Source organism: Gymnoscopelus microlampas, assembly GCF_963454915.1.
Source record: "Gymnoscopelus microlampas genome assembly, chromosome: 10".
NCBI classification, from domain to species: Eukaryota; Metazoa; Chordata; class Actinopteri; order Myctophiformes; family Myctophidae; genus Gymnoscopelus; species Gymnoscopelus microlampas.
The window spans coordinates 1,620,630-1,648,567 of NC_139947.1; the positions used below are offsets into that span (position 1 = coordinate 1,620,630).

At 41.8% G+C, this 27,938-nt stretch overlaps 1 protein-coding gene across 1 annotated transcript; it reads right to left on the bottom strand.

Moving 5' to 3' along the window:
• Positions 1-6,811: 6,811 nt before the first annotated feature.
• On the bottom strand, positions 6,812-13,757 carry LOC311053301 (uncharacterized protein; the record flags this gene model as incomplete). The annotated part of the gene is made up of 13 exons (XM_084068762.1): positions 6,812-6,975; positions 7,425-7,469; positions 8,273-8,446; positions 8,621-8,890; positions 9,110-9,224; positions 10,000-10,344; positions 10,904-10,997; positions 11,129-11,307; positions 11,428-11,660; positions 11,834-11,935; positions 12,158-12,331; positions 12,452-12,550; positions 13,727-13,757. The coding sequence occupies 13 exons, from the start codon at positions 13,755-13,757 to the stop codon at positions 6,812-6,814; spliced, it is 2,025 nt and encodes a 674-aa protein (XP_083924888.1).
• Positions 13,758-27,938: the final 14,181 nt, after the last annotated feature.

Below are 27,938 nucleotides of genomic sequence, written 5' to 3' on the forward strand. Positions count from 1 at the left end.
GGCAATAACTGTTATACCGTTGGGACGCATGTTTATTTACTATTTAAATGGTTCCCCATTTGTAGTGAAGATGCAATTATGGGATGAGCATATATGGGTTGTGGCCACTAAAAATGTGACAAATCAGTCAGGGGGTCAGGGTTCCTACAATGGTTTATTAAAACAACCCACTGTTCCAGTAAGTTAACTTCACGTCACCATGGCTTTCTGCTTTTCAATAGTGTGAGGAACTGTGAGGTCATTTTACTGCTCAGTGCTCAGATCCTGGTCAGACTACTTTAACCAGTAATTTGCACAAACCAGTTCTACACAAAGAGAGGTTGTTTCTGTATCCGCTCTAGACTCCAAAAAGTCCTGATGCCATCGCACATCACAATGGTTTGATGTGCAGATGGCGATTTAATAGACATCGTCCAAGCCTAGTAGTCTCACAGTGTATAGATACAGGAAGCAGGGAGAGTATTGGAGCAAAGGTCTGACCTGCCCAGGAATCAACCTGGGGACTCAGTGTCAGGCGGTAGTATTTCCCATAACCACTTGGCTATCGGCCCCACAGAACCATGTTAATTTGTATATTTGTCTTTAGGCTGATCATGACTGAGACAAGCAAAGGTATTCAAAATAATGGTATACCTTACCCAGTGATTTCTTATACTCTCTCTCTGTGTGTGTGTGTGTGTGTGTGTGTGTGTGTGTGTGTGTGTGTGTGTGTGTGTGTGTGTGTGTGTGTGTGTGTGTGTGTGTTAGGGCAACAAAGAAGTGTTGGTGCATTGGGCGCCTTGCCCTGCATGGTAAGACATTTTTGATATTATTCAATTGACACTATTTGCCCTACCAGAGGCAGTAGTTTCTGGTTGATCCCACAATTCTTTCTTCCCTCTCAAATTTGCCTTACTATTTATGAAGGTTTCACCTCATCTGTGTGGTGCTGCAGACCTGCCGATGGCCCACATTTTCACTTAAAAGTACGCTGGTACAACGTGTCCAGTTAAAGTAGGCAAAATGAAAAGCTGACGACCCAACTTCCAGGTGCTTCCAGGTGCTTTTATCTCTCTCCCTCACTCTCTACTGTGTGCAGCTGTGTGCTGTTCAGCGTAGAGCTTAAGATCTCAGCCCGAGGCCAACGTGACCCGACGGGTCTGCGCGGCGAGGGCTGGACCGGGCCCAATTGGGTCATTTTCTTTTATCAGGCAGGCAAGCGCAGCGCGGTATCATGATGTCTCTGTGACTATGTAAGCTGCGCTCATAACTGTGGCTGTGAGTTATGAGCTACTTGACACAGTTGAGCATGTGTGACTGTGTGCGCTGTGGCGCAACTTGACACAGTTGAGCGTGTGTCTGTGTGGCGGTGGCCGCTGTGGCGTGTGCATGCATGCAGTGCCCAAGTGGAGCGGAGGACATTGTTGAAACCGTACACGGTCACTTTTGTATATCCTGATAACATTATAGACGTGTGAACTTTGTAGCTATAATAGCCTGTACGCCTGTTGCCTGATTTAGCGGCGGCCATCAGCCGTGTTCTCCAGCGAGGCTCCGATGTTTATTTGTATCCTTAATTAGGACGGGCTGGGCTCACATATTAGGCCCGATTAAAGCTCTAGCTCAGCGTATGGGCTTGATTGGCAGCTGCAGTCCACCGGCCTCAGCAGTTGGATTGTAAGCTTCTGTGTAACTCGCTTGTACAGCTTGAATGTACAGGAAGGTTACAAACTTCAGATTGTTGGATTCTAGTAATTAATGACTGTTAGTCGACTAATGCTGTTAATGACTTCTCTTTCAGACTTCAGATATGGACTGCCTGTCACCAGTACAAGAGTAAATTGTTTTATGATGAACTAATCTAAATTCACATCAGTCAAAATCTAAATAATGAAATTACCAGAACTTTAGGCTGGATTTGTCAAAGTGGAATGTTGGCCGCTATGCTTGTCTTATCTTTTTTTACATGAAGGCATTAGGCAATAGACATACATGTGCATTAGGGCTGCATGATACTGATGCAAACTTTTTCCCCTGGACACCAAATCTCTTCACCAAAAATTGATGATCTACAAACTCACGTCACGTCTCAGTGCGAGGCATTCTGAGGTTGTAGATCTTCTCTTAGAATGTTTCAGGTGGTTAATATAAAAATAAAAGGTGTCCCAGTGCCCCTTTCGAAGACCCATGGGATAAATGAATTTCTCTAAATAATGTATTTATACTTTACAGTGACTACATCTGGGAAGACACATGGCAACCAGCCAAGAACTTTCCAGAGGACATAGCCAACCTGTAACCTCACCAGCATCTACGCCATACTTAAAACCACTACATCTCAGAGGCCAATATTGTACTTTTACTTTGTGTTAATATTTATTTTGGAGATTTTGTTTATTATTAGAAACAGAGTATATTTCTACATTGCTGTATTGATACTTTTACTTAAGTGAAACATGTGAGGAAGTGGTCTAAGAAGGAAGGGCTATATTTTGTTCTGTGCAATATTTTTTCTGTTGACTTTGGTGTCATTAAAAGCCTTTTGCACTTTGAATGTTGTGTTTCTTCCAAGATGTCAATCTATACCAATCAACAGTGATATTAACTGTCATTTGTCAATGAATGAATACTGTATGTAGGCAAAACAGTGTCAGCTGCAGGTAGACTATACAACTGTATGGACAGTTGTTTATTCAGACTCATTATCCAAGAGAACAACATATGTTTTACAAAATGTAATGAAGGTGATGCAAGGAGATACACACTTTTAATAATACATCATTTGCCAACTATGGAAACAATGAGAATTTAAAGCCATACACCCAATAACTTAATGATTCAGACAATGATGATAGTTATCTATAAGAGGCTATGCATCATATGCCACTCATCTAGACTGTGGCAAAACAAAGCATCTTGAAGCTGGAGTTTGGAAGCGCTTGTTTGGAAAATCCTCCTAACTCCTCACTCCTACTGACTCCTCATACCCTCTATTGTGTGTAGACTGCTAGCCATGCATGAAAATCAATGTTATTTCTATATTCCTGAGGGGTTAACGTGTAGACAATAAACAGAATGGGATCCAGGATTTGAAGCCTGGAGAAGAGGAAGATGCCTCAACAAGTGTTACAGAAAATGACCTTTATGACAGATTTGTTTTGCATCATAGCCCACAAACAAACAAAGAACAGACTGAGAGGTGTTTGGACCTTTTTGATAAAAGGTAAAATGATTGTCATTTTAAAGCCCAAACCACACCAATGATTCGCGATGCAAGTCCTTGCAACCAAACAGTTTTATGGACATGTCACATCAATGCAACTCCTTGCAACTGCCATTGGGGAGAATGGTTGCGAGTAGTTGCAAGTAGTTGCATGCAACCGTTTGGTTGCAAGGAGTTGCATCCTGCTAGCCTGGGGAATGAGGCTCTAATGGCCATATTAAGTAAAGGGAAGGGTTAGGGTTAGGTAACCCTAACCCTAAACTACGTATCAGGTCCAACATGTAGTTTTCCTAATTGTAATGGATGACTATGTAAGTAAGGCACACATCAATATCTCAAACAAATTTGGTTACTAAATAATTCCTGAAACATCTGTTTGACTGATTTTATCTAGGATGGCTCTGAAATGGTCTGAGAATGTGTGACTGTTAGACTCATAGCTTGGAAGGAGATGGACATTAAACTTTGTCATAGGTCAACAGCAAAGCCATAATTTGAAAGGCCTTGCCCTACATAGAAACATATTTCATTGTAAATATTATGGGTTGTTCCTGCTCATCAAAGGTGCCCTTTGAACATTGACACTGACCCACCTTAGCTTCAAAGTGGGCCTAAAATAGACGATCTACAAGATCACAACGGATTGCCGATGCTACTCATTTGAGCTTGTGTGAATCGGTTATTTTAGGCACAGTCATATGTGTTATTATGGATCTCAACAACGTTATAGGACAGACCCGCCTCACCTGTGTCTTGATGGGCTCCTTGGCAGGCCTAGTTGTACTGAGGTTAGGGTAAGATTTTGGCATAGTTTTACTGAGGTTAAGGTGCAGGTCAAGGGTATGCGTGTGACATCATTGTACCTGGAAGTTATGCATGAACGTCTATTGAGTGGCAAATACAGCGTCAGTAGGAGTTTCCCAATGAGCTCTTCCAAACTCGAATGCTTCATGATGCTTTATGTTTTGGCACTCAGTGTAGATGAGTGGCATATGATGCCTACCCTTTATTACTTTTTTTTTTAAATATTTGTTTTTGGGCTTTTATGCCTTTATTGATAGGACAGTATAGGCTGACAGGAAATGGGGAGAGAGATGGGGGGCGACACGCAGCAAAGGCCGCCAGGATCGGGACTCGAACCAGAGACACGCTGCCAGGCATCAGAGCCTATGTGGTATGCACCTGGACCGCTAAGCCAGCACGCACCCCGTACCCTCTATTACTTTATTAGTCTATTACACTATTACACTAACCTTGGTGTCATGTTTGACACAGAGCTGTATTTTGACATTCCCAGGCCCCATGTGGCCAGCTTTCTGATACTCATTACTTTCATATACACCCACCTTGGTAACACTTGCTATGCATAATGTCTTATAACAGGGGTCTTCAACGTTTTCAGCCCAAAGACCCCCTAGCTGAGAGAGAGATGAAGCAGGGACCCCCATACATTGCATACAATTGTGTTGCAGATTAAACGTTTTCATAGATTTCATAGATAGCTTCATTGACTATCATCAGTGCTGTGTAAATTAATATTTTTGGTTCATTTCAGACATTTAACCACTTAAACATTCAATACTTGGTGCTTGATTTGCTTCTTTTGCCCTCGACACCAAACCACTTTGCCGAAAATAGCCGATCTACAAGCTCACAACGCCTTGCAGCGTGAGGCGTTGTGAGCATGTAGATCTGCTATTTTCAGCTAATGTTCATAAGAATAGAGATGCTAGGGTTCAAGTTATTAATGGGAAAAAAAAGATCCTATCACAAAGATTTGGCGGACCCCCTGGAGTAACTCTGAGGACACCCTAGGGGTCCCGGACACCCTTTATAAGAAACCCTGTCTTATAAGCATAGTTATAATGTATTATAATCTGCTTATGAGTGCTACTATACTATTACACTGTACTATTACAGATTCATGGAATGTATTGTTGTAGTATATTGCCACTGCTAGCTAAAGCCAGTAATCACCTTTTAATGTAATATTTTGGCATCATGTGGTAATAGGCTGGTCTACAATGATTAACATAAAATATATGTATATTGTGCTCCAGAAATGTCCCAACTCTCCACCTTGAATGTCCACACATTTTGTCCTCCAGCTAGTGGGAATGAAAGCATGATTTGCGGTTTTGTATGAACAAAAATGTTCTGTGAACAAAATGCTTCATAAGAACATTCAACGGACATTTACTGAAAAATGTATTACTTGCATAGAATACAAACAACACACGTAGGCATTTCCTGGTGTTCTATAAGTAGCTTTAACTATCTTTTAATCAGAATCAGTGTTATTGGCACATTACAGGTTATATAGATGCCTGTATAAATCCTAAGAGGAAACGTCAGTTGCCCAGAGGCAGCACAGTCAGCCAGCAGTTACAACATGACAGATACACAACAAGGACTGTCAGATACAGCAATAGAGATGAATACATTCCCCAGAAGGACCAATATAAGGAGGAGGCAATGGAACAACAAGGACGGTTTAACTGCCTTTTATTAAGGTGCAGAGAACTGTATAAATCAGACAGCATTTCCGTGTGAATCACACCTTCATATGGTCCAAAAGTACCATCAATAATAAACAGTATACGATATATACAAACATGTACCCTGCAAAACACAGATCACATTCGCACAATGGAAAAGAAGCCCCTGGGCCTTTAAAAAAAAGAAATGTTGTCATTACATTAGCATAAACTTACTGTACTGCCTGTACTGTTAAAAGTATTAACAGGAAAAGGGACCACTTCACCCATTATTACAAACACTTCAGAAGCATTTCACCTGCCCCCGCTACTGTTCTCACAAAGACACAAAGGGACCCGCACACAGAACACATTCAAATGCATACTTCCCATTTTCTCAAATTCTATGCCTGTGCACTAAAAATGTCTGGCACAGACATTATCCTCTCAAACATCAAATGCGTAAATGTATGAAGCAGTCAGGATGTAACCATGTCCATTATGGTCATATAGTGGCCTACCTGCAGCACATACTGTGCAATGGACACACGTTTGTACTATAGCACAAAACACTGGTCAGTGGTCAGTGGTCAGCATGCAACAAGCTGATGTAACAAGTTTTGGTTAATGGTTAGGGAAAGCAAAAAACGTTGTCATCCTGTACAACCAACCATCCAACATATATTATGGGTATATGGAATGTGTTCCAGTTGGAATGTGTTACAGGGCCACAACACATTTGGCCCACAGGCCTCCAGTTCAATATCACTGGTTTAGATGGATGTTTACTGTGATATCATGCTCTTGAAATCTTTTTTTCAGGGGTTGACAATAAGGTCTTAGAGGCACTTGCCTGTCGGGCAAGGACAGGTCATGTTCTACTTTCCCAAAGGTCATCCATTATGGAATGATATGTAACATTTTGATTACCGTTCAATTCAACTCATACATAGCTATGAATATGACTATGGGTTCACACTTTCCATTTTATATTTTTAAGTGTAGCAACAGTGAGAACAGCACATTATACTCCATTCCACAGACCAGAAGAAAGAGTGCTCTGGCCACGTTCAGGTGTTCAGGCAGATATCTCATGTTGCGTTTACAAAAATGATTCCGTTGGCGTCCGCTCTCAAACAGCGGAGAGGGGACGTGCTCTCTGCATCCTCATGCGTTCTTCATAATTGGTTGGATTGTGTTCCTTGCTGAGGGCCAGAGTCAATGACCTCTTCTCTCCGTCTCCTACCCCATGCTCCATCTGACACAACACAGCCCTGCTGTCCCCAGTCGGGCAACCTGAAAGCAAACTCCACCTGACAGAAAGTTGTATTTACCTGCCAGGGGCAGTTTAGTAGTCCGCAAAGGAAACAATCCACACAAATCGTGGTAATCCAACATTGGGAGTAGTCCATCAAAGAAAAGTGGTCCAGTGTGCCTGTAAAAAAAGGCCTGTTGGTAGGAGTGGTTGAGAGAGAGCGAGATAGACATGACCAGAGGAGAGCCAAATGAAATGGTCTGCAATGGTTGCCTATTCCAATTCGTCCTCAGACATGTCTGAGTCACTGTCATCATCATCGTCTGTGTTGTCCAAAAAGGTGACGTTCTCTGTATCAGTTAGAACTTTCATGTAAAGTTCCCTTGACAGCATCATCACATTTTGGTTTTCCCACTGCTTACGAAGGAGTAAGTCGCTTTGGATAAAAGCGTCTGCTAAATGACTGTAATGTAATGTAATGTAATTATGCACTGCAGTCCTTTCAGACCCTCGAAACTTAGGTTCCACGGTGAGCCTTGGGGTAGAACACAAGACAAAACCTGTGTTAGTAACAGTCATCAGTGGTATGTATTATATTCATGAAATATTGTAACACTTGCTATGCATCCCATGCCTATAATGTGTTATAAACATACTTATACAGTTGTAAGTATAACACTCATGAATAATGCCTTACAACAATAACCATAACACATTAGAGATTTGTATAATGACGTATAAGGCCATGTAAAATGAATTGGACTAAGCTTATAAAACTATAGTTACAGTTATAGGCAATCATAACTGCAATCATAAACCATTGTATGATGACACTTCCTAAGAATCCCATCTTAATTCTCATAGTAGTAATGCTTTATAATCACGCTTATAATGCATTATAATGTTTGTTAAAATCCATTATACTGTCATAACTGTTTATGCACGATCATATACTATAATACTTGACCTTAAGTCACCTTATAAGGGCCGATGCGTACTCCACTTTTAGAGCAGAGTTAAAATCGGTTTGGCTCTGTCTAAACGACGTCATTCAGAGCTTCGAAGGGTGCTGCCGAGATGTTGTGACACCCGAAACAAACCGATTTAAACTCTGCTCTAAAAGTGGAGTATGCATCGGCCCCAAGTCATCATTAAATGCTATTTGTGTTATGATCACTGTTAAAATGCATTAAGATTATTTTGTGGGTGTTTATTATTATCATTATACAGTGTTATACGCAGATTAGAATGTATTAGAACTATGTTTATAATTATTAAGAATTATAGACATGGAATGCATAGCAGTTGTTACAAAAATAATTTATTGCAAATACATACTCATTGGCCCAGAAGAAACACTGCAGGACAGCTCCTTCAGGTCATGGTCATAAGCTGAAAGACTTTTCCAGTGATGTTCCATCTCAGTCACCAGGATTTTCTTCTCCTCTGTGAGTCGCCTTCCTGCCATGATGATGTCAAACGCCCGTCTCTTTGTTCTGAGATCGACAGAGTCTGGAATGCATTTATGACAAAGATTCACAAGGAAAATGAGCAGTGTTAGCCACTTAGACACTTGTAAACACACCACTCAATGTTGCCTCTCCCAAACTCAACGAGCAAGTGCGTATATTATGTGTAATTATGGGTCAGATTTGTTGGAAGCAGTCAACAGACTAGTGTACATACCACTGTGTTGTAGCTGCCATGGCCACGCCGTATCAACAGATAGGATGGTATCCATGCTCAGGTGTTCTGCGCTAGGAACCAACCTGTTGTATTGTTCTACAACAGAAGATAGGATCTCCTTCTCCTTCCTCATCTTTCGAAGGATCCTGGCACGAGCTTTTGTTCCGTCAGTGTCTTTATGCAGACGCTGAGACCTCCTTTTGATCCCAAGCACCAGCATCTCTATCCTATTGGCCAAGGCATCAGGCTCATCAGCAGTAGTTGTAGGTGCTGCAGAAGAGAGGAAATAGGTGGGTACAAAACCACAGTATAAGACACAAGGATTAAGAACCCAATGTCAGTGAACTCCAGGTAACGTGACCATATCACCCCCATCTTAGCTGTTTTCACTGCTTACCCGTTAGTGTCAGAATCGATTTTAAGATTTGACTTATTACTTTTAAAGCTGTGAGGAAATAATATGTGCATTAACAATAATCAATTCCTCACCTTCTGCCCACTCCATCACATCATTCAGCCAATCCTCCAACTGCCTCTCTGACACTGCTAATTCTACCTTTAGAGATTCCAGGTTCTGCTGTTGGCTTTGAAGACCTTTAACGGCCTACAATGACAAAGAATCAGAGACAAGAAAACAAATGTCGTCTCAAACACGTAAAATACTGCCACATGGAATATTAAAGATATTAAAGAACATCACTGATCTCATTACCTTCTGATATCGGCGAGACAGTGATGAAGCTAAATTGTCAATCTTTTGTTTATTCCAGCGCATGGCCATGAGAGTCAACATGTCTGTGCGTCCTGCAAATATAAATTGATGCAAAGTTTCAAAAATGATAGAAAACGCCAATATTTAGCCAATTACAGCACATGGTCATGCGAGTCTGTCTGCGAGGGCTCCAAATTGAAATTAATGTTAACACATAGGCCTAAGTAAGTATTATTATACTTGTATACGTTTTTGAAGTGGTCATCTCACCTGCTTTTGACATGTGCTTGGTGGTCACTGCAATTCTAGAGAGGAAGGCATTGCATTGCTCAACCTAGACAGACAGACAGACAGACAGACAGACCGATACCTTTATTATCCCAAGGGGGGAAATCAGTTGCCCAGAGGCAGCACAGAAGTTAAGGTTACAAGTTACAGAGACGTATGAAAAGGAAAAAGTACTGTTAAGTACCAAAAACGTGTCAATACTACATAATTATATCACTTACCTCCTCTCCCAAAGTTAATCCAGCTCCATCTTGATGATTTCCACTCCATTTCACCTGGAAAAATGTATACAACAACAAATACAATGCACAGATTAGGTTGACATCCATGTGCTGGTGTTCTGATAAAGTAATACTATCACGTGATAATGTTTCCTTACCTCACATTTGAAGTCATGGGCCTTAGCATGAAACACCGAGAGGAAAGGTTTCATGTGGAGCAGATGGTTTAATTCTGGACATTTATCTGCAACTTTCTGAAGGTATGGCCAATATTTGCACGTTACATCCATGCAGAAGAACTTGATTTGCCTGCTGGCCAGCTGGTTCTGCAGGTATAATGGGTAGGCAAATATTTCACCCCTGAACATATTAAGAGCGCCAAGTAGCACTCCATGGCGGCACACTGCAATCTCCAGTCCCTCTTCATCAAGATTGCTTGCAGAACGTTTGGAGGTCTCTCTGGCTGCTGACCACTGACCACCACAAACGGCTCTCCCAGGGACCTAAAATATGGAAAATGGATGATAAAAACCTTTTCATATGAGCTTATTGTAGTTGTGTCAATACAAAATAATAAAGTTTTTTATTGTGAATAAACCAATCCGCAAGTTACAGAATACATAAAAATACATATCTGTAGAAAACAGAACAAAATACTACTTTCCACAAAGGATCGATGGAAAAGTACCATTTGACTTTTATCCAGTCTGCGCATAAAATGCAGCCTCTGCTGACCTTTCTTAGACACGGCATCGTTGTTGGAATTCCATGTCATCTTGGAATCAATCGTTATACCCAAGTACTTGTATTCTTCTAGTTTCTACCTCATCCCCATCAATGACTATTTTCTGGTGTGCACGAGCACTAGTCCCAAAAGCAACCTCCTTAGTGTTCTTAATATTTAACTGAAGGAAGTTACTCTTAGACAAACCAGCAAACTCATCCACTCTTCCTCAATATCTTATCTCATCATCCTCAATCAGACCAACGATAGCATGAACAAGTAAGCTCAAGGTGAGAGGACAGCGCATTTTGAAATATAATTATAGTATGCAATCTTACATGATTGGTGGTCTTGTGTATGTAGTTCACAAATCTGGTCACGTCTTCATCCCTGGCAATGAAGATTCCATCCAAGATGGCCTGTTCCTCAGATCTAGAAAGAAAGAAAGAAAGAAAGAAAGAAAGAAAGAAAGAAAACAAAGCTACTCAACATTTTACAATAGATTTCAGCCTAAGGTTTCTTGGTAATATAAATGCTGTTACATTATACTCATTTTTAAGTACCTGGCTGCACTCTTAAATCGATAATGTTTGCGATTTCCATCGACTGAAATCGCAACCATTTCTGGTGTGCATGCAGGGCACACGAAGGGCTCCTCCTTGCAGAGTTTTTCGACCTCAAACTGTACAACTTCCCACTGAAAGTAGCTCTTCTGGAAGGCATCTGTTGAGATCTTCCCTGTCTATTTCAAAAAAAGGATATCAACAGTTTATAATGGGCAGGCAATAGATAAGAAACAGATTCAATGCACATGACAAAAAGAAAATATATATACTGTAGGCTAACTAAATTAAATACTCACACGGCCAAAGTGAACAGTTCGCTGATCAAGCATTCTTAAAAATGCCTGGCAGGACAGTCCTGGTGCAGCCATCTTCATTTTCTCAAATGAGAAAAATATATCTGTGGCATAAACTGTTGCGAAATTAAGTGTAGCAGGCCAGTAGTTACTGCAAATGAGATCGTCCACTCCAGCAGTCCAAGTGGCTTGGCATTGCTCGCAACTCAGGTCAGGCATGCTGAGATCATATCGCCCTAGAAAATCAAAGACACGCACACTGTAATGTAAAACCTAGCATGGCATAAATTAGTCAATAGGCATACGTTTGATTTCATAAATACACCTATGACAAACCTTGTGGGTAAGTAAAAATACCAAGTAAAAATATCTTTTTAAGATGCTTAAAAAAAAACAAAAAAACACTTACCATCCATTGTGATCACAGCAACAGACTTTCCTGGGTTGACCCTCAATGCCTCCGATGCACAACCACAGATATTTGCAGGTATCCGCACAGGTACAAAGCGCTCTGAAAAGGATCATAGATTTGAATTTAGATCATTTGTGTCCAATAGGAAATAGAACATTACGATTGCTGGAACCACTTGAAGAGACTGAATGAGTGAGAAAGGTTAAAAAGATTCCATGACCGTAAGACAGGACAAAAAAATGCATTGTTTAGTGGTCAAAGTAATGAGATTAATGAGTCAAGAGAGGATATGATATGGTGTACTCACAAACAAGAACTTACCACAACGGCAATGAGCCTCATCTACAATGCAGGTGGTTGGAGGCAAAGGCTGGAAGAATCCTGCATTCATGCCATCCCTGTTGTGCATCACGTTTCTAGTGTCTGTGTGCGTTTTGATGTCACATTCGGCACACAGGAATGGCCGTGGTTCACAGCCATGACAGCAGACAGCAGCTGGACAGATGGCACACTGTTGGCACATGTGTGTGCCTACATGTGCCCTCGCTGCAACGCGGTTAATCAGACGGGGTCTCTCTGCCCGCCATCTCTCTAAAAGAGAGTGGTTCCGCGTACTCCAGTCGGAGGAAGCCTGGAGAGGAGCTGGGGTTGGTGCTACCTCGATGTCAGCCGATGCAACGCGCAGGGAGTGCTGGAGCTCTTGTATGAAACGCTCTGTTAAGATAGTATGGGATATTGAAAAACAACATTAGGTTATGTTTTACATTTACAATATAAAAAGTATAATAATGGCTGTGAAAAGGTTGGTTGCACATTTATTCTGGTAAATGTGTAATACAAACATATAATTAACATTCAAACTCATTGACAGATTATTAGAATATATCATGAACATATTGCTTTGCACTAATGAAATACACACCAACGGCATTTGGAGCAAAGGAGACCTCAGCATTAGTGTCAGGAAAATCGTTGGGAGGAACAGGTTTCTGACTGCAACCACCTGGATGAGCCTTCCGACTTGGACCAGCTACAACAGGGAAAAAAAAACACTGTCATCAACATTTACTCTCTCCTCAACATTTACTCACTGGCCTGGCATGTGCACTTAAGCCTTTCGAAATTGTCTAGAATGACGCAGCATGATTGGTCTTCAACCAGCCAAAAATGGCACGTCGCTCTGGATTGGTCTTCAACCGGACAAAAATGGCACGTCGCTCTGGATTAAGAGCATCTGCTAAATGCATGAATTGTAAAAACTATAACTAACTATATAACTACACTATCATATTTGCTGCAACACTAGTGTCAGCCTGGTTATTATCCTGAGGACTATTAGACTTTTCCCAAACCATAACGTGGACAGTTCAGTCGCCTATGAATATGCAATCAAATAGGAATGATTGCCGTAGGTTGTTTTAAAAAAATGTCTAGCTGTCCATTGGCAAGGCACTCAGGACATCTTTTTTAAAGGAAGCCTTATCAAGTTAAATGTTGTTATATCCACAGTGATTTTCAATGTTTATTACATTCACACACATCAACACAGACGGCAAAGCAAGGCACCAATCTGCTCATCAGGAGCAGTTAGGGGTTCAGTGTCTTGCCCAAAGTCAATTGGACACTTCACATGCTCTGAAAATGTATGCCATACACACATATGACCACTGAACATGGCAGCTGAGAAGGCTGCCGGGTTTAGTGGTCAGATGGGTGGATCGCAAAAGCTTTTGAAATTTTAAAGTGGATTTTAGAATCGGCCTCAGGTCTAAATGAGTTAATGGTATAACAATACTGACCCTGATTTCTGGTTGATCCTGGCCTTGCAGGGATGACATTTCTATCGCTGTCTCTCTTTTTCCACCTTATGGTAGGTCCAGGTGCCTTTGCCTTCTTCGCTGGAGTTGGTGGTGCTCTCCATTGTGACTCTGGAGGAATCAAGGCATTTAGACTTCTGGCCACAGCTTCCGCTTTTGCGGCATTTAAACTCCTTTCAAGTTCCTTAACCATGTCTTTTGGATCACTCATGGTGACGGGTAACAACAAATAACAGACAAAGACAATGATAAGACAAACAACGTAAAAACACACACACACACACACACACACACACACACACACACACACACACACACACACACACACACACACACACACACACACACACACACACACTAAGAGAAAGGTGGGGGGTGGGGGGGAGAGAGAGAAAGAGAGAGAGAGAGAGAGAGAGAGAGAGGGGCTCTTAAAGTGCCTTTTGGGTTGTTTGTTTGTTTAGGAGAGTTTGGTTGGAAGGATCTGTAAGAGAAAGCAACATATTCAGAATTACAATGAACAAAGGGAGAAACAGCCCTAAACCAGATATATACCGAATCTTATACTTGCCCAAAAACACATCACAATACCTTTAATAGCTGCATACACTGAAATCCTCAGATAAACTCTGAGTGTACAGAACCGAATAGAACAGGGGTCTTCAACGTTTTCAGGCCAAGGACCCCATAGCTGAGAGAGAGATGAAGGAGGGACCCCCTCTAAAATTGTGTTTCAGATTAAACTTTTTTTGTTTACTTTGTCTGCTTTTTCCCCCCCAAGCTCTCAACGCAAGGCGTTGAGAGCTTGTAGATCTGCTATTTTTGGCTAATGTTCCCCTCAGAAAAGGAATTATAGGGTTCAAGTGGTTAATGTAAAAAAAAAATCCTATCACACAAAGATTTGGCAGACCCCCTATAGTAGCTCTGAGGACCCCCTGTTGAAGACCCCTGGAATAGACCCTTATAGACCATATCCACACAGCGGCCATATTGCCATTAAGTCAATGAAATGCCACCCCAGTTGCCACAGCAACGCAATGTGAAATTCCAAAATGGCCGCCGTGTGAATATGGACTATGGCAGTGGTTCTGCAAGTTTTTCATGTGAAGCGCCCCAAGTTAATAAGTAACATCTCAGTTTTAAGAAATAGATCCATAAGCTCACAACACGTCACATCGCAATGCGTTGTGAGCTACTTTCGAATATTCCAACAACAACATTAACATCATATACATTTAAATTAAGTGATTAAATAGCTCCTGTTTAAAAAAATCTTTATTTAACTCCTGGTACCAGCTTTATAGTTGAATTCTCTGCCCCCCGCCCCCATCCATCTTCTCTTATTCAACTGACCTTTATCCCAACATGTTTTGGATTGCACCTCTGTATGGTATATATATGACTGTTCAATTGAGTACAATGGACCAAAATGTAAACAAGCCCCTGGGGCTTATTGTGTTCATATTTTAGCATAACATTTGACTGTACTACTAGAACTGATTGATTGATGTAATACTTTATTAGCAGTACAGGACAGTAAACTTCTATAGGATTTAAACCACAAGAACGCACTATGGCTCAATGGGATCATTTTGTATCCTATTCATAATAAAACATCCATTTGATTCCATTTGTACACTCAGAATGGGAAACACAAACAATGATTACATTTCGTTTTGCCTTTAGTGTTGTGCAAACAAACATGGCATATAGAATACATAACTACACACAAATGAAGAGGGACACACACAAATAGCCGAGCTCATGTTGTTGTGTTTGTTTGTTATCATGTTAGCTTAGGGTTATGTCCACAGTGAAACAGTTTTAAACTTATACAGACCGACCAACTTGCTACTGTACACACACCCTAACATGTTAACAACAACCCTGTGTTGTGGTTCTATGATTTAGTGGTGGTGGGGGTGCAGATTTAACATGTAATTCTATTAAATACATGAAAAAGTAACAAGACTTGACTTACCGCGATTGTAGTTGAAAAACAATGCAATGCATCATGGGAGGACCAGACGCACATATCCATACATTGTGACCAGTGTTGCCAGGTCTGCTTATTATAATTTACCCCAAAATTGAATTTGAAAATAGCAGATCTACAAGCTCACAACGCGTCGCATCACGACGCGTTGTGAGCTTGTAGATCTGCTATTTTCAAGCATGTTTGAAGTGCTCATGACTGAGTCATGTGGCCCATAGTTGCTTCTTTTAGGCTTGTTTTCCTAGACCAGTGGTTGCTTGTTTCTCTCACAGAATCTGGCAACGCTGGTGATGACGCTTCAGCAGCCAACTGCCCCCAGAATCAATAGGATTGTTTACGTCCTAAATGTTACAAAAAACATTAAATCGTTTTGAGAAAAAATATATGCTGCTATTTGTTCCCAAGCGACTGCAAAAGACTGCTGTTATTTGTTTCAAAAGCTTTAAAAGCAAGCCAGAACCTTTACAGAACGTGAAATGTGCCTATAACCATATTTCCGGTCCAGAGCGGATACGGAAACGTTATGTTTGTTTTCACGTATGTGGACGTGGTGAACATCCGGATGCAGTAGGCGGGATTTTATGAGTGCTAGGAATCAAGAAATTACAAATAATGATTTATTGATAGAATTGTTCATACATTTGGCATTTAAGTGCCAGAATAATTGATTTATGGACAAGCAGATCATTTATATAGATCTATTAGATTAAACTAAATTGTTTTGATCGGATCTTTGCTACTGTCAATCAACTCATACGGAAGTAATGTGACGTGACGTCACGGGTATAGAAAAGTTAAATAAAAGTGTCGTTCTCAACAAATACTCATCGAAAAATTACAAAACTAGTATGTAAATGCTCAGAATATTTACAGGTTTTTGTGGGTGGTGGCGTGTGGTCTGGTGCATTTCAAACAAGCTTCTTAGCGCACGTTTTGAAATGCCAATGCATTATCAATGGCCCGCCTGTGACGGCACAATGTGTCGTCTTTGGACCTCAATGAATGTCTATGAGTGACCGTGGAAGGCACATAATTACGTCGCTGGCGTCCAGCGACGGCATTCGGCTCCGTCGCGGGGTTCTGACAAAAAGGCAACCGGCTACGTTTTCGGAGTGAGACCGTGTTGCAAGTTATCTATCTGTCGGTTCCGTCCGTCTCGTCGTAGTAGTAGATAGTCATTTGATTTACCCCCTTCTGGGCACGCTGGCACCGTTCGTTGAGCAACGTCATCACGTTCATCACGTCATCACGTTATGGGCAAATGATTTCCGCCTCCTGTAGCTCCGCGTAAAGAGATGAATTATAGCGGTAGGAGTAGATCCTGGCCGTTTTTAATGGCCTATAGGTATATATTCTGGCTCACAAGACATAGCACTTGTACATAATCCATCTGAATTGGCTGAAAATGCTCTAAAAAGTTTTTTATTTCAATTGAAAGTGCGCTGTTTCTGTTGAGGGAGAAAATTCCCATTGTAGACTGCAGGCAGCCTAGTAGTTAGGGAATTTTAGCAAGATGTTTGGACCATCTGTGAAAAAATGACTACCAATAGCTTTCTTCACCAATGTGTTCTTATAGGTGTCTAGAATCACCTCTCAATTAATGCAAACCCAAAGTTAAGGAGCCCAGAGGGCTTGGGCTGATATGAAAAAAAAAAATAAAGTCTAACATTAACTTGTGAGGTGTCTAACTAGGGGTTTTCAGGGCTGCTGAATCCATTCAAACCATTATTTTTGAGTAAAAATGTCTCCCTGGCCATATAATATTGGTATATTGGTTATTCTTATTAGGCCGTGTGGTGACCCACCAAAAAGTGCCTAGAAAATGAATTTCGTTCCCACGACTTGGGTCTACTTTTTCAATGCATTTTTGCATAGACAATACCCTTGTGGACTTTGGGTTAAAGTATCTCCGCACAAAATCCTGCAGTATTTTTTCACAAGCCAGAAATGTATATTAAAGTGAATAACCAAAAAACGAAAATCTTTTGCTGCTATTTTTGCTTGTAAAATATTGAAAACTGATTTTGGCAACACAAAATCTTTCTCAAATGTCATAAATACATGTACCTAACATCTGAAACAAGTATTGGTGCCTTAGTGTACTCATGTTTGAATTTTGATCATGAAATGTATAAAGAAAACGCTTCTACTGAAGTGATTGGCGCCCAGCACAATGAAACATACACATAGCACATTTAGCTAAAAGCTTATATTTCATACATAGAAAATGTCACAACCTACTGTGTACTGAAAGGTAGGAGAAAAAAAGCAGCACTCCTTGGCCCAAAATGGCTGAAAATCAGCCCTCTAGATTGGAATAATGCCAAAAATGGACAACAGTAAAATAAAAACACTAAAGCTCCAAATTATTACAACATATGGTATGAAATATTTATTAAAATACCACAGTGTGTCACAGCTTGTGTCATTTGTACATCAACCCTCCCACCCACCCCCCAGATCAGGCCTTCTGTGTCACTCACAGGTATGAACAGAGAAATGTTGGTTGACAGTGCAACGGCAGCTAAATAGTATACAAATATGACAAAATATGAAAGTGCAGACTGCATCTCCTGTGGATGACCACTGATCACACCATTGATGGATTTGGGGCACCAACTTGACTCAATGAGTATATCTTGCAGCCCTGCATCACCAAACCTTTTTCCTAAAATACCTAGGAAGGACATGTATGTATGTTCAGAGATGTTGCACTTGGTAGGGCAGTGAAAAACCAGCTGGGGGAAATCAGGGGTCAACCTCTGCTTCAATTTATCCTGCCTGCAACATAAAATGTTAGGGAAAGATGAGCACAAGTGTATCAATAAAGACGTATTAACAATGATCGCCAATTTAGTTTAAATATACTCTCATAGACGTTTTTGTGAGGGAATACATCTATAATATACTTTTCAGCATAAAGGTTTTTGTTTTGTTTCCCAGAACTGTCAAAGACACACATAGTATTTGAGTTACCTGTAGTTTGAAGCATCAAGATCCTCATGCTTCTTCACTGTGTTTACGAACATCCTTCGTAGCTGGTTTATTTTCAGTACCTCTTGGTCAACTATAAGCCATGGCGGATGACTCTCACAGAAGATCTTGTAGCGGTCAGCGAAGGGTGGTTCATTCACTCACACACACACACACACACACACACACACACACACACACACACACACACACACACACACACACACACATTATAGGTGCTGTAAGGTTACATTCACATAATCCTGGCATATGACTTCACAATACAATAAACATGTACTCTATGGGTATAAGTAACACCCTCTCCGCCATATATGGCGGCTGCCAATTACAGCACAATACTTTGCCAACCTTTTTGCCTCCTTTTTGGGCATCCAAAGTTGTTGAAACCCTCTAACAGCCAGTATGTGGGTATGTCCTATAGGCTGCCAAATATAAAAACAAATAGTCTGCACCTAATAGCCCAGCTCTGAGATGGTATGTAGTAGTGGCTGCTATTTAATGACCTTTGTCATAAAGGCTTCCTCTCGGCTAGAGTCAAAGCAAAGGTGCAGGCTATCTAATACTGAAATGACACACAAATGTTTAAAATACAGTAATAGCACCCATACAATCATACAATGACAAATCAATATTTGACAGTTTGTTTACAATCTCTTACTTGGCCATATTGCCAATTAGCTTCTGGGCTTTATCAGCACTGGTGAGATGCAGTGGTGGATATTCACTTGAGTACTGTACATGTTTTAGTACCTGTACTTTCAGTGGTGTAAAGTAACTAAGTACATTTACTCAAGTAGGCTACTGTACTCAAGTAGAATTTTGAGGTACAGTAGTTTTACTTTCACAACGCCACGTGTGAGCTTATAGATAGGCCTATGCTATTTTCAATTGCTTTTTTTCATGTGATAACATAAAAAATGATTTCAGTGATGTGTTGTGAGCTTGTAGATCTGCTATTTTCAATGCTTTTATCTGATAACACAATAAATAATTTCAGTCTCATGTTAAAATGTGCCTCACCTGCTGACGTTTCTGTTTGAGAGAGTTGATCCTTCTGCCGTTTTCCTCTCACATTAATCACATTAATGTATTTTTGTCAATAAAACGCGCTGGTAGAATGTTGCGTGAAACCCAGCGTCCTCAGGAGGCTTGTAAGAACCCATCCACACAATTGCTTGATGAAACTTTTGACTTCTTCATCGTGTCTGTAGGCCACAGACAAACCAAGCGACTGGACATGCCGATACACCGCCTGAGCCCAGTGAAACGAACATCCGCGGACTCCAGCGTCAGGGCCACAAAAAACTGTGGTTGCAGCTTGCCAGATAGCTACTTCAAAGTCAGTCACAACCTTAACATCGTTAAGGCTAGGCGCAAGGCGTTTGACAGCCTCGAAAACGGCGACGTAATCCCGTTTCCTCCTCTGCGTCATCAGGGCAAAGAGCAGAGGCACCTGTTTGATGTCCTCGCCTCGGTCGTTACTCAGGAAGGCATGGAAGCTGAAGAGCTGAGTGAACGGTTTTTTCACCACCTTAAAACAAAACAAACAAATCAAATATTAAAATCAATGTGCAATCAATAAAAATGCAGCTAAATAAGCACATATTAGCCTACTCTCGTACTTTTGTTACAATAATGCAATAGTAATTACCTTGAAAGTGCCATCCATTTGCTTTGCAGACTGCAGAAGATCAAGTTGCTGGGGTGTCGCGAAAATCAGGTGCCGGGCATTGTCTGCCTCTCGTGCCGCTGGGATGGTGATGTCGCCCTGGAGAAAGTCCTCTGGTATGTGCAGATTATTCACCTCAAAGTTCACATCTGTGGGATGCTTGGGCCTGCCCTTCTCTCTGTGTCTATTGGCTGCCCTCGTGAGATGATCCAGCCTGATTGTGCACGTCGAATCTTGAGGCATGTCGTCTCTCAGTACAGACTCCACAATGCCTCCAGCGGACCGGAACGGGTTTTCCTTAGCCATTGCAATGGTGTTTTTGTATATGTTCACCTTTGTTTCCTTTCCAGGCTCCCCGCAATGAATGTGTTCGTGTATCCCAGGCGTAAAGACAACACCAATTTGCTTAACCGTAGCGAGACATAACATCGCTTTGTTACGCACACTGCAACGCCATGTAGGGTTCGCGCTAGCAGGGAGCCTCATAATATAGCTGTGTCCATTGGTATCGACTAGCAGTGGCCCCCCACGTTGCGTGCCTTGCGGTATGATCGTGTAAACAGTCTCAGTTGGTTGGCCAGCTGGCGCTGGTGGCACAAGCTCGGTTACAGGCTCGGTAGGCTCCGGTAAAGCAACGTCTGTCTCTGGAGGGGCTGCTGTGCGTGTTCTTTTCCGAGGCACAGGAACAGGTCGTGGTGGTGTAGTTAGGTCTATAATCTCCGGTAAAACAGCTTCTGTCCCTGGAGGGGCTGCTGTGCGTGTTCTTTTCCGAGGCACAGGAACAGGTCCTGGTGGTGACACCACTGCTGTAGTTACAGGCTCAGTTAAAGCAGCATCTGTCTCTGGAGGAGCTGTTGTGCGTGTTCTGTTCCGAGGCACAGGAACAGGCCCTGGTGGTCGTGGTGGTGACACCTGTGCTGTAGTTACAGGCTCAGGTGAAGCAGCATCTCTCTCTCTCCGAAGAATAGAATCAGGTGAAGTTGTAGTTGGTATAGGCACAGCTATTCTTTTCCGACCCTTCTTCTCCTTCTTCTCCTGGAGAACATAGTCATTATAGCGGCTAGGTTTTCCTGCGTTTCTCTGTCGAGACATGTTTACACCACACTGTCCAGAGATTGTGTGGCATAGCAGCAGACATGCTGTGCTTTTAAAGACGATTTCAGGAGACATTTGCATACCATTAATTGACCATTAGGTGAGAGGTGTGAGGTGTGAATCTATGTGTGTATCAAAGGTGCTGATGAAATGGGCCATTGGGGATGGATGATGGTGCTGATGATGATGGCTGATAGCCTTAGGAATGTGATTGATGTTGTTGATGGCCAGTGTCTCTGTGTTTCTACATATTCACCTTGTAAACAAAATGTAAGTAAGATGAAATATGCAATAGAAATTAAATCCCAATTACTCCCAATTACTCAGTGTGAGTACTCAGTACGAAATGAAGTTGCTTTTTGGATATCTCACACAACACTATTTCAGAACAGGATTTACTTTGCAGGATTTATTCATTTGATTATGGATTTTTAGAACGAAAGAACCGTCCCACAAAGATTATTTTGGAGAGTGCTGGCAATGGCATTGGTTTGAATTCTATTCAGACATTGTGTCTTGTGAAAAACATCCCACTGTTGTTTGGTGACATTACTCCTGCAGGGAACAAAAACTGGAATTTGTTACTGTTGCTACCTCAAATAATGAACATAGTGTTTTCACCTTCTCTCACTCTAGGCATGACAACATATTTAAAGCATTTGATTTTGGAGCACCACACACTATTTAAGCATTTGTATCCACACAGAAATGTAATACTGAAGCATCACTTTATGATCCATTATCCATCTGCTATAAACACAAGATGTTTAAAGATTATTTAAAAAAATTCAAAAACATAACAAAATCACTGGCTAAAAAGCATCAGATGACCATTGCTCATCACTGGGAAACCTCCATTCTCAAGCACAATGAGTATGGGCCAATCAAACCTTTTTCCCTCAGTTGTGAAAATGTGGTTAACAATTCTAATCTTGAAATGATCTTGTCAAAAGAACTTTAAAGGGACATTAAGCATGTATACAAGTCTTACATCCATCAAGCTATGGGGATGAATGATGGTGCTGATGATGGCTGATAGCCTTAGGAATGTGATTGATGTTGTTGATGGCCTGTGTCTCTGTGTTTCTCTGCATATAGCTGCATTCTATATACAGTTTTAACTTTAAAGGGACATTAAGCATGTATACAAGTCTTACATCCATCAAGCTATGGGGATGAATGATGGTGCTGATGATGGGTGCTAGCCTTAGGAATATGATTGATGTTGTTGATGGCCAGTGTCTCTGTGTTTCTCTGCATATATCTGCATTCTATATACAGTTTTAACTTTAAAGGGACATTAAGCATGTATACAAGTCTTACATCCATCAGTGTTTGAGGTGATGAAAAGGAAATAGGCTGAAGCTAAACATTTATGATAGCCTATCCTTCCTTAAATGTATAGCTCTCATTATTAACATTAAAAAGATATGCCAATAATAGAAATACCAGATCCTTTAGATTGATTGAAGTTTGCACAGGAAAAGGTACCAGTACAGTACATGAGTTTACTGTTACAAGGTCAACTAAAATGATATAACCAACCAAAAAAGCCTATAGTAACTGTAGTTACTAGTTACTTTCCATCAGTGTTTGAGGTGATGAAAAGGAAATAGAGTGCAAGAATAATTGTCAGACAACACAGGCACAGGAAAAGGTACCAGTACAGTACATGAGTTTACTGTTACAAGGTCAACTAAAATGATATAACCAACCAAAAAAGCCTATAGTAACTGTAGTTACTAGTTACTTTCCATCAGTGTTTGAGGTGATGAAAAGGAAACAGAGTGCAAGAATAATTGTCAGACAACACAGAGCTGCTGCTAATGTGTAGACTGAACTTCCATTAGCCTCCATTAGCTTTGTAACGAGTGCAACAAAAACACCAACAGTCCCACACCAATACAGTCTTGAAGCTAAAGCATTCATAGAAACGTATTATAACATGGCAACTTTGCACTTTACCTGAAAAGGGGAGAATAAAGTGAGTGCAAGAATAATTGTCAGACAACACAGATTGAGGATCGCCAGGCTGAACCAATTGATAATAGACACACTGTAAGGATTTAGAGCTGAGGTAAGGAGGTGTCTAATGGCTGTGCTTGAAAGCCTTATCACATCAAGAAGACAATAGGGCTTGAGGTAAGGAGGTGTCTATCTCAATGGCTGTGCTTGCTTGAAAGCCTTGACAGACAAATAATAATTCTTTGGTAAATCAATGTACATATTATTATTATTATGTCTCTTTCCCTCTCTCTCTCTCTCTCTCTCTCTCTCTGTCTGTCTGTCTGTCTGTGTCTGTCTGTGTCTGTCTGTCTGTGTCTGTCTGTGTCTGTCTGTGTGTCTGTCTCTGTCTGTGTCTCTCTCTCTCTCTCTCTCTCTCTCTCTCTCTCTCTCTCTCTCTCTCTCTCTCTCTCTCTCGGTCCGGGTCGAATTTGGGTCGAGTTGTCGGGTCCAAGCGGGTCGACAGCGGGTCGACCGGTCCGGGTCGACCTGTCTTGGGTCGACAGGTCTGGTGACCTTTATAAGTAACGTTGACGCACGTTCTAGTAGCCCTGAAACATTCAACCAGTCCAGGTGTTTGCACTTTCTCCATTAACGGCCCGTACATCTACATAAACGTTCATATTTCAGATTTAAAATGCTTACCCATGGCCATGGATGTTACAATGATGTACGGGCCCAGAGAAGTACCTGTATCTTCCGTATTGTTCAATAAAAAGCCTGTTAATCCGATCGGTAGCCATTTTCACCATATCCTTTCAACCATGCGACCCTATCGGATGGGAGGTGTATTGCATTCTGATACATTATAAATCTATGAGAAAATGGCCACCGATCGGTTAAGAATACTCTTTATTGAACAATACGGAATATACGGGTACTTCTGCGGGACCATATAGAATTGTAACATCAATGGCCATGCGGTAAGCACTTTATATTTGAAATCTGAACGTTTATGTAGATGTACGGGCCATAAATGGAAAAGTGCAAACACCTGGTTGAAGTTCGGTCGGGACAGACGACCGTCGTGTATCCATGGCTTGTTGTTCATGTATCCCATCTTGTCCGTGTAAATTCCTGAACCTCTTCTTTCTGGACAGACATAAGATCCATATAGCATCGTTTCGAGTCCTTTTGACGTGCTTTTGAAGGATATTGTCTTTGTTTTGATGTATTTTCTTCGGACATTACGGTTGCTATGGCCGTTGTTGCAGGAAGTGGTGAGGCGGAAGAGGCGACTCCATTGGTTGTAACGGGAATCACGTGTCAAAAACCGCACCACCGCTTTGAATGTATTACTGCGCTGCTAAGAAAATAGTACCGACTTTTAAACTCTAATTATAAAAATACTGCGCCGAATCAGATGTCGGTACTTTTTTTTCTTACTTACTACCAATAAATCTTTTTTAAGAAGCAGAGATTATTCAGGTCCACTTGATGGGAACGAAACTGAACGATAAGGGGGTAGACAATACGGCCTATATGCTGTAATGTACAGCACAGTGTATAATCAATGGTAGAGGATTGGGGTGTTGTTGAATTGATTCTATTTTGAAAAATAAAATAAGAATATATTGCTAAACACTTGATAAGAGTGTACACCTACTGTGCACATGCTCAGTGGGATACACTGTCTGCATGTGGGGACTTAAGGAGCCCCAAAGGCTTGGGTGAAAAAAATGAAAAAAATAAAAAGCTTTTTATTATAAAAAATAAAAAGCTTTTTATTTTTTTTAATGAAAAAAATAAAAAGCTTGTGAGGTGTCTAACTAGGGGTTTTCAGGGGTGCTGAATCTATTCCAACCATTAGTTTTGAGTAAAAAAAACTACTAATTTTCCATAGGAACATATTTTATTACATATTGCAAGAGAAATGTAAAGTAAGAAATGTGCAGTATTTATGAAACCTGGTGTCAGTCTTACTCAGCCAACTCCTCATTTTCCTCACACATTTTCTCGTCTGCCTGGTTGATGTTCTTGCATTCTCCATTACACTTGCCACAAGCAGATTAATCTCTCAAGAACAAATGTATTGTAGTGGGCGTCCGCGGAGCAGACAAAACCACGGAAAGATATTCACATTTTAACTTACTCTTTCATCATAGAAACAAGTGGGCTTATAACCAAAACGATCCATGTTCTCTGGGAGAAGTGGTGTTAGTGTTCCGTGTAGAAATATTGTTAGTGGGAATGAAAACATAGTCGCACCACCGGAAGTGATGCGCTGAAGGCAGACCAAAACCCAGGTTTCCTTGCGCACGTGTGCTACGTTTTCTTCCTCCCAGAGCCAACTGAGATAGTAACAAACAGCAGAGGTCGCTGTTTTTCCCAGATTGCAAGCCGATATACACTTGACCCCCTGCTTTTTACAGCAGCACCTGCGTGTACTACAGTCTCCCTCACAGTTGCAGCTGATTCATTTCAGTAGATAGTCTGGGGCAATGGGGTCTGTGTGGTAGGGACTGGTGCATAGCGTTCTCCCAGTTTCCACCCATAGTTGAGGACATCCAGTGGTGGCTTATCCAATGGGCTTTAGGTGCTGAAGCACAGGGCACCAACCTTGGGGGGGCACCAAACGGCGTGAGAAAAATAAATAAAACGGCGAAGAACGCCGAAATGTAGAAGCAGGGCTGCTAAAGGAGTGCTACAACATTGAAACGTGCCGGTGAAGCGTCATTCTTTTTTGACTCCCCCCCCCCCCCGTTGACAAAACGCTCCCGGGGGGGACCGAACCGGGTCCAAGCACCGGGCACCACAAAGTCTTAATCCGCCCCTGAGGACATCCAGTGATGGACTTTGTAGCAGTAGCCAGTCTCTGGTTTGGAGATATGCCCGGAGAGAACATTGTGCTGCAGCTGCTGTAGTCGGGGGCAGTTTCTCTGGTCTGATATTCCCAGCAGCAGCATGCTTGCTGAACATCTCAAATCTCAAGTCCCCCAAGTCCTTTTGGTGGTTTCCCGTGGTACATGAGTTTGAAGATTTCACAGCCGGCTGTGATGTGATGATGGCATCTTTCTGGGCTTGGATGTCAAGAAAAACGTCCATGGCTGTCTCGGCTTGGTCCATCTTGCAGAGTTTACGTAGTATAGTTGGTTTACCAAAACCAAAAATTGCAGACACAGTATCACAGCCCGAGAAGCTGTGTAAGAAGAGCAGATACTTTCTGTATTTCTCTGGGAGGGCCTCTTGGATCTTTGCAACATCGTAAGAATCATTTTTTGCTGCTGTGATGAAGACGGAGTGGTCTGCTTTATGATGAATGAGCATAACCAGGATGTCCATATCCTCAGCTCTCACCTCAACAGCAGACTCTCTTGCTTCATCTAGAGCTACCTGGACGATAGAAGTGTCTGCATCATCGGAGCATTGCTGTACACAGATTCCAAAGTCCAAGTTCCAAATTCCATACTACTGAATGTCTCACCAAGTAGCAGGATGAGCTGGGCCTTGTTACTCTTGTTGTCAAGGAACTTTTCTCTAGGAATAATGTTTTGGATGTCTGGACGAATCTGGATGTCACAGCATCCATGCTTTGTACGTCTGACGTGATCATGGTCCTTGGTCGAGTTGACATATCCGTCAAAGACCACAGTGATCCGGAGGTGCTGGCTCCCCATGGCCTTCACAAACTGAAGGTGGTTCTCAGCTATGTCCTTCCAGGTGAGGTTAGCCTCCCACTTGACATTGTGCCATTGTGCCATCCACCATCAATCACAAGGCTCGTGCATGGGGGTTGCTCGACAGGTTCCACAAATGCCTTCAGGAACTTTGCTAAGGCAGCCTTGTCTGGCTTTCGCATCTTCATTTTTTTGTCAAAAAGAGACATCGGTGTTGGCGTCAACTCAAATAGTAGAGCTTCTTTGGTCTTGATTTCACGCTTGATGATGATGAGGCGGTTGAAGAGCCTGAGTGAGTCAATAACCAGCTTCTCCCCACTCACTTTCGGTCCAGATCTGAGGGTTGCTCAGACTTGACCTTGTACTTGCATTGTATCAAGAACAGTTTTCCCATCCATCTTGGCCTGTGTGGCTCTGCCAATCTCCTCTGCCTGACCCGCGTTTACTGGGTCTCCGGGAGGGGAGGCATGCGTTAATCCGACAGACCTTTTCTCCGACTATGTGGCATCCGCGTGCGGTTAGGGTTAGGGTGCGGGTTTGGTTCGGGTTTAGTATTGGAAACGTCGGAGCGCTGCGCTGTCGGAGGAATGCGCTGTCGGACTAACGTACTGCACCCCTCCGGGAGAGCTACTAAACCCTGTAGAGAAAGACACCAGGGTCTTCCTGTCTCGTGTGTTATTGAAGGGGTTTACTTCTTCCAACCATCCAACCATGGCATTGACAGCATCGTTGCTGTGTCTTCTGATTAATGCTGCATCATCCACACTCTAAGAATAAGACAAAATCTGTGCATAGCCTTTTTGGGTGACTTTTGAGAGCTTTTGAATCTCAGTCTCAGAACCACCACAGATGAAGCACCTTAAGCCACAAGCTACAGAATCCTCTTCCATGTTGTTGCTTACTAAAAGACAAG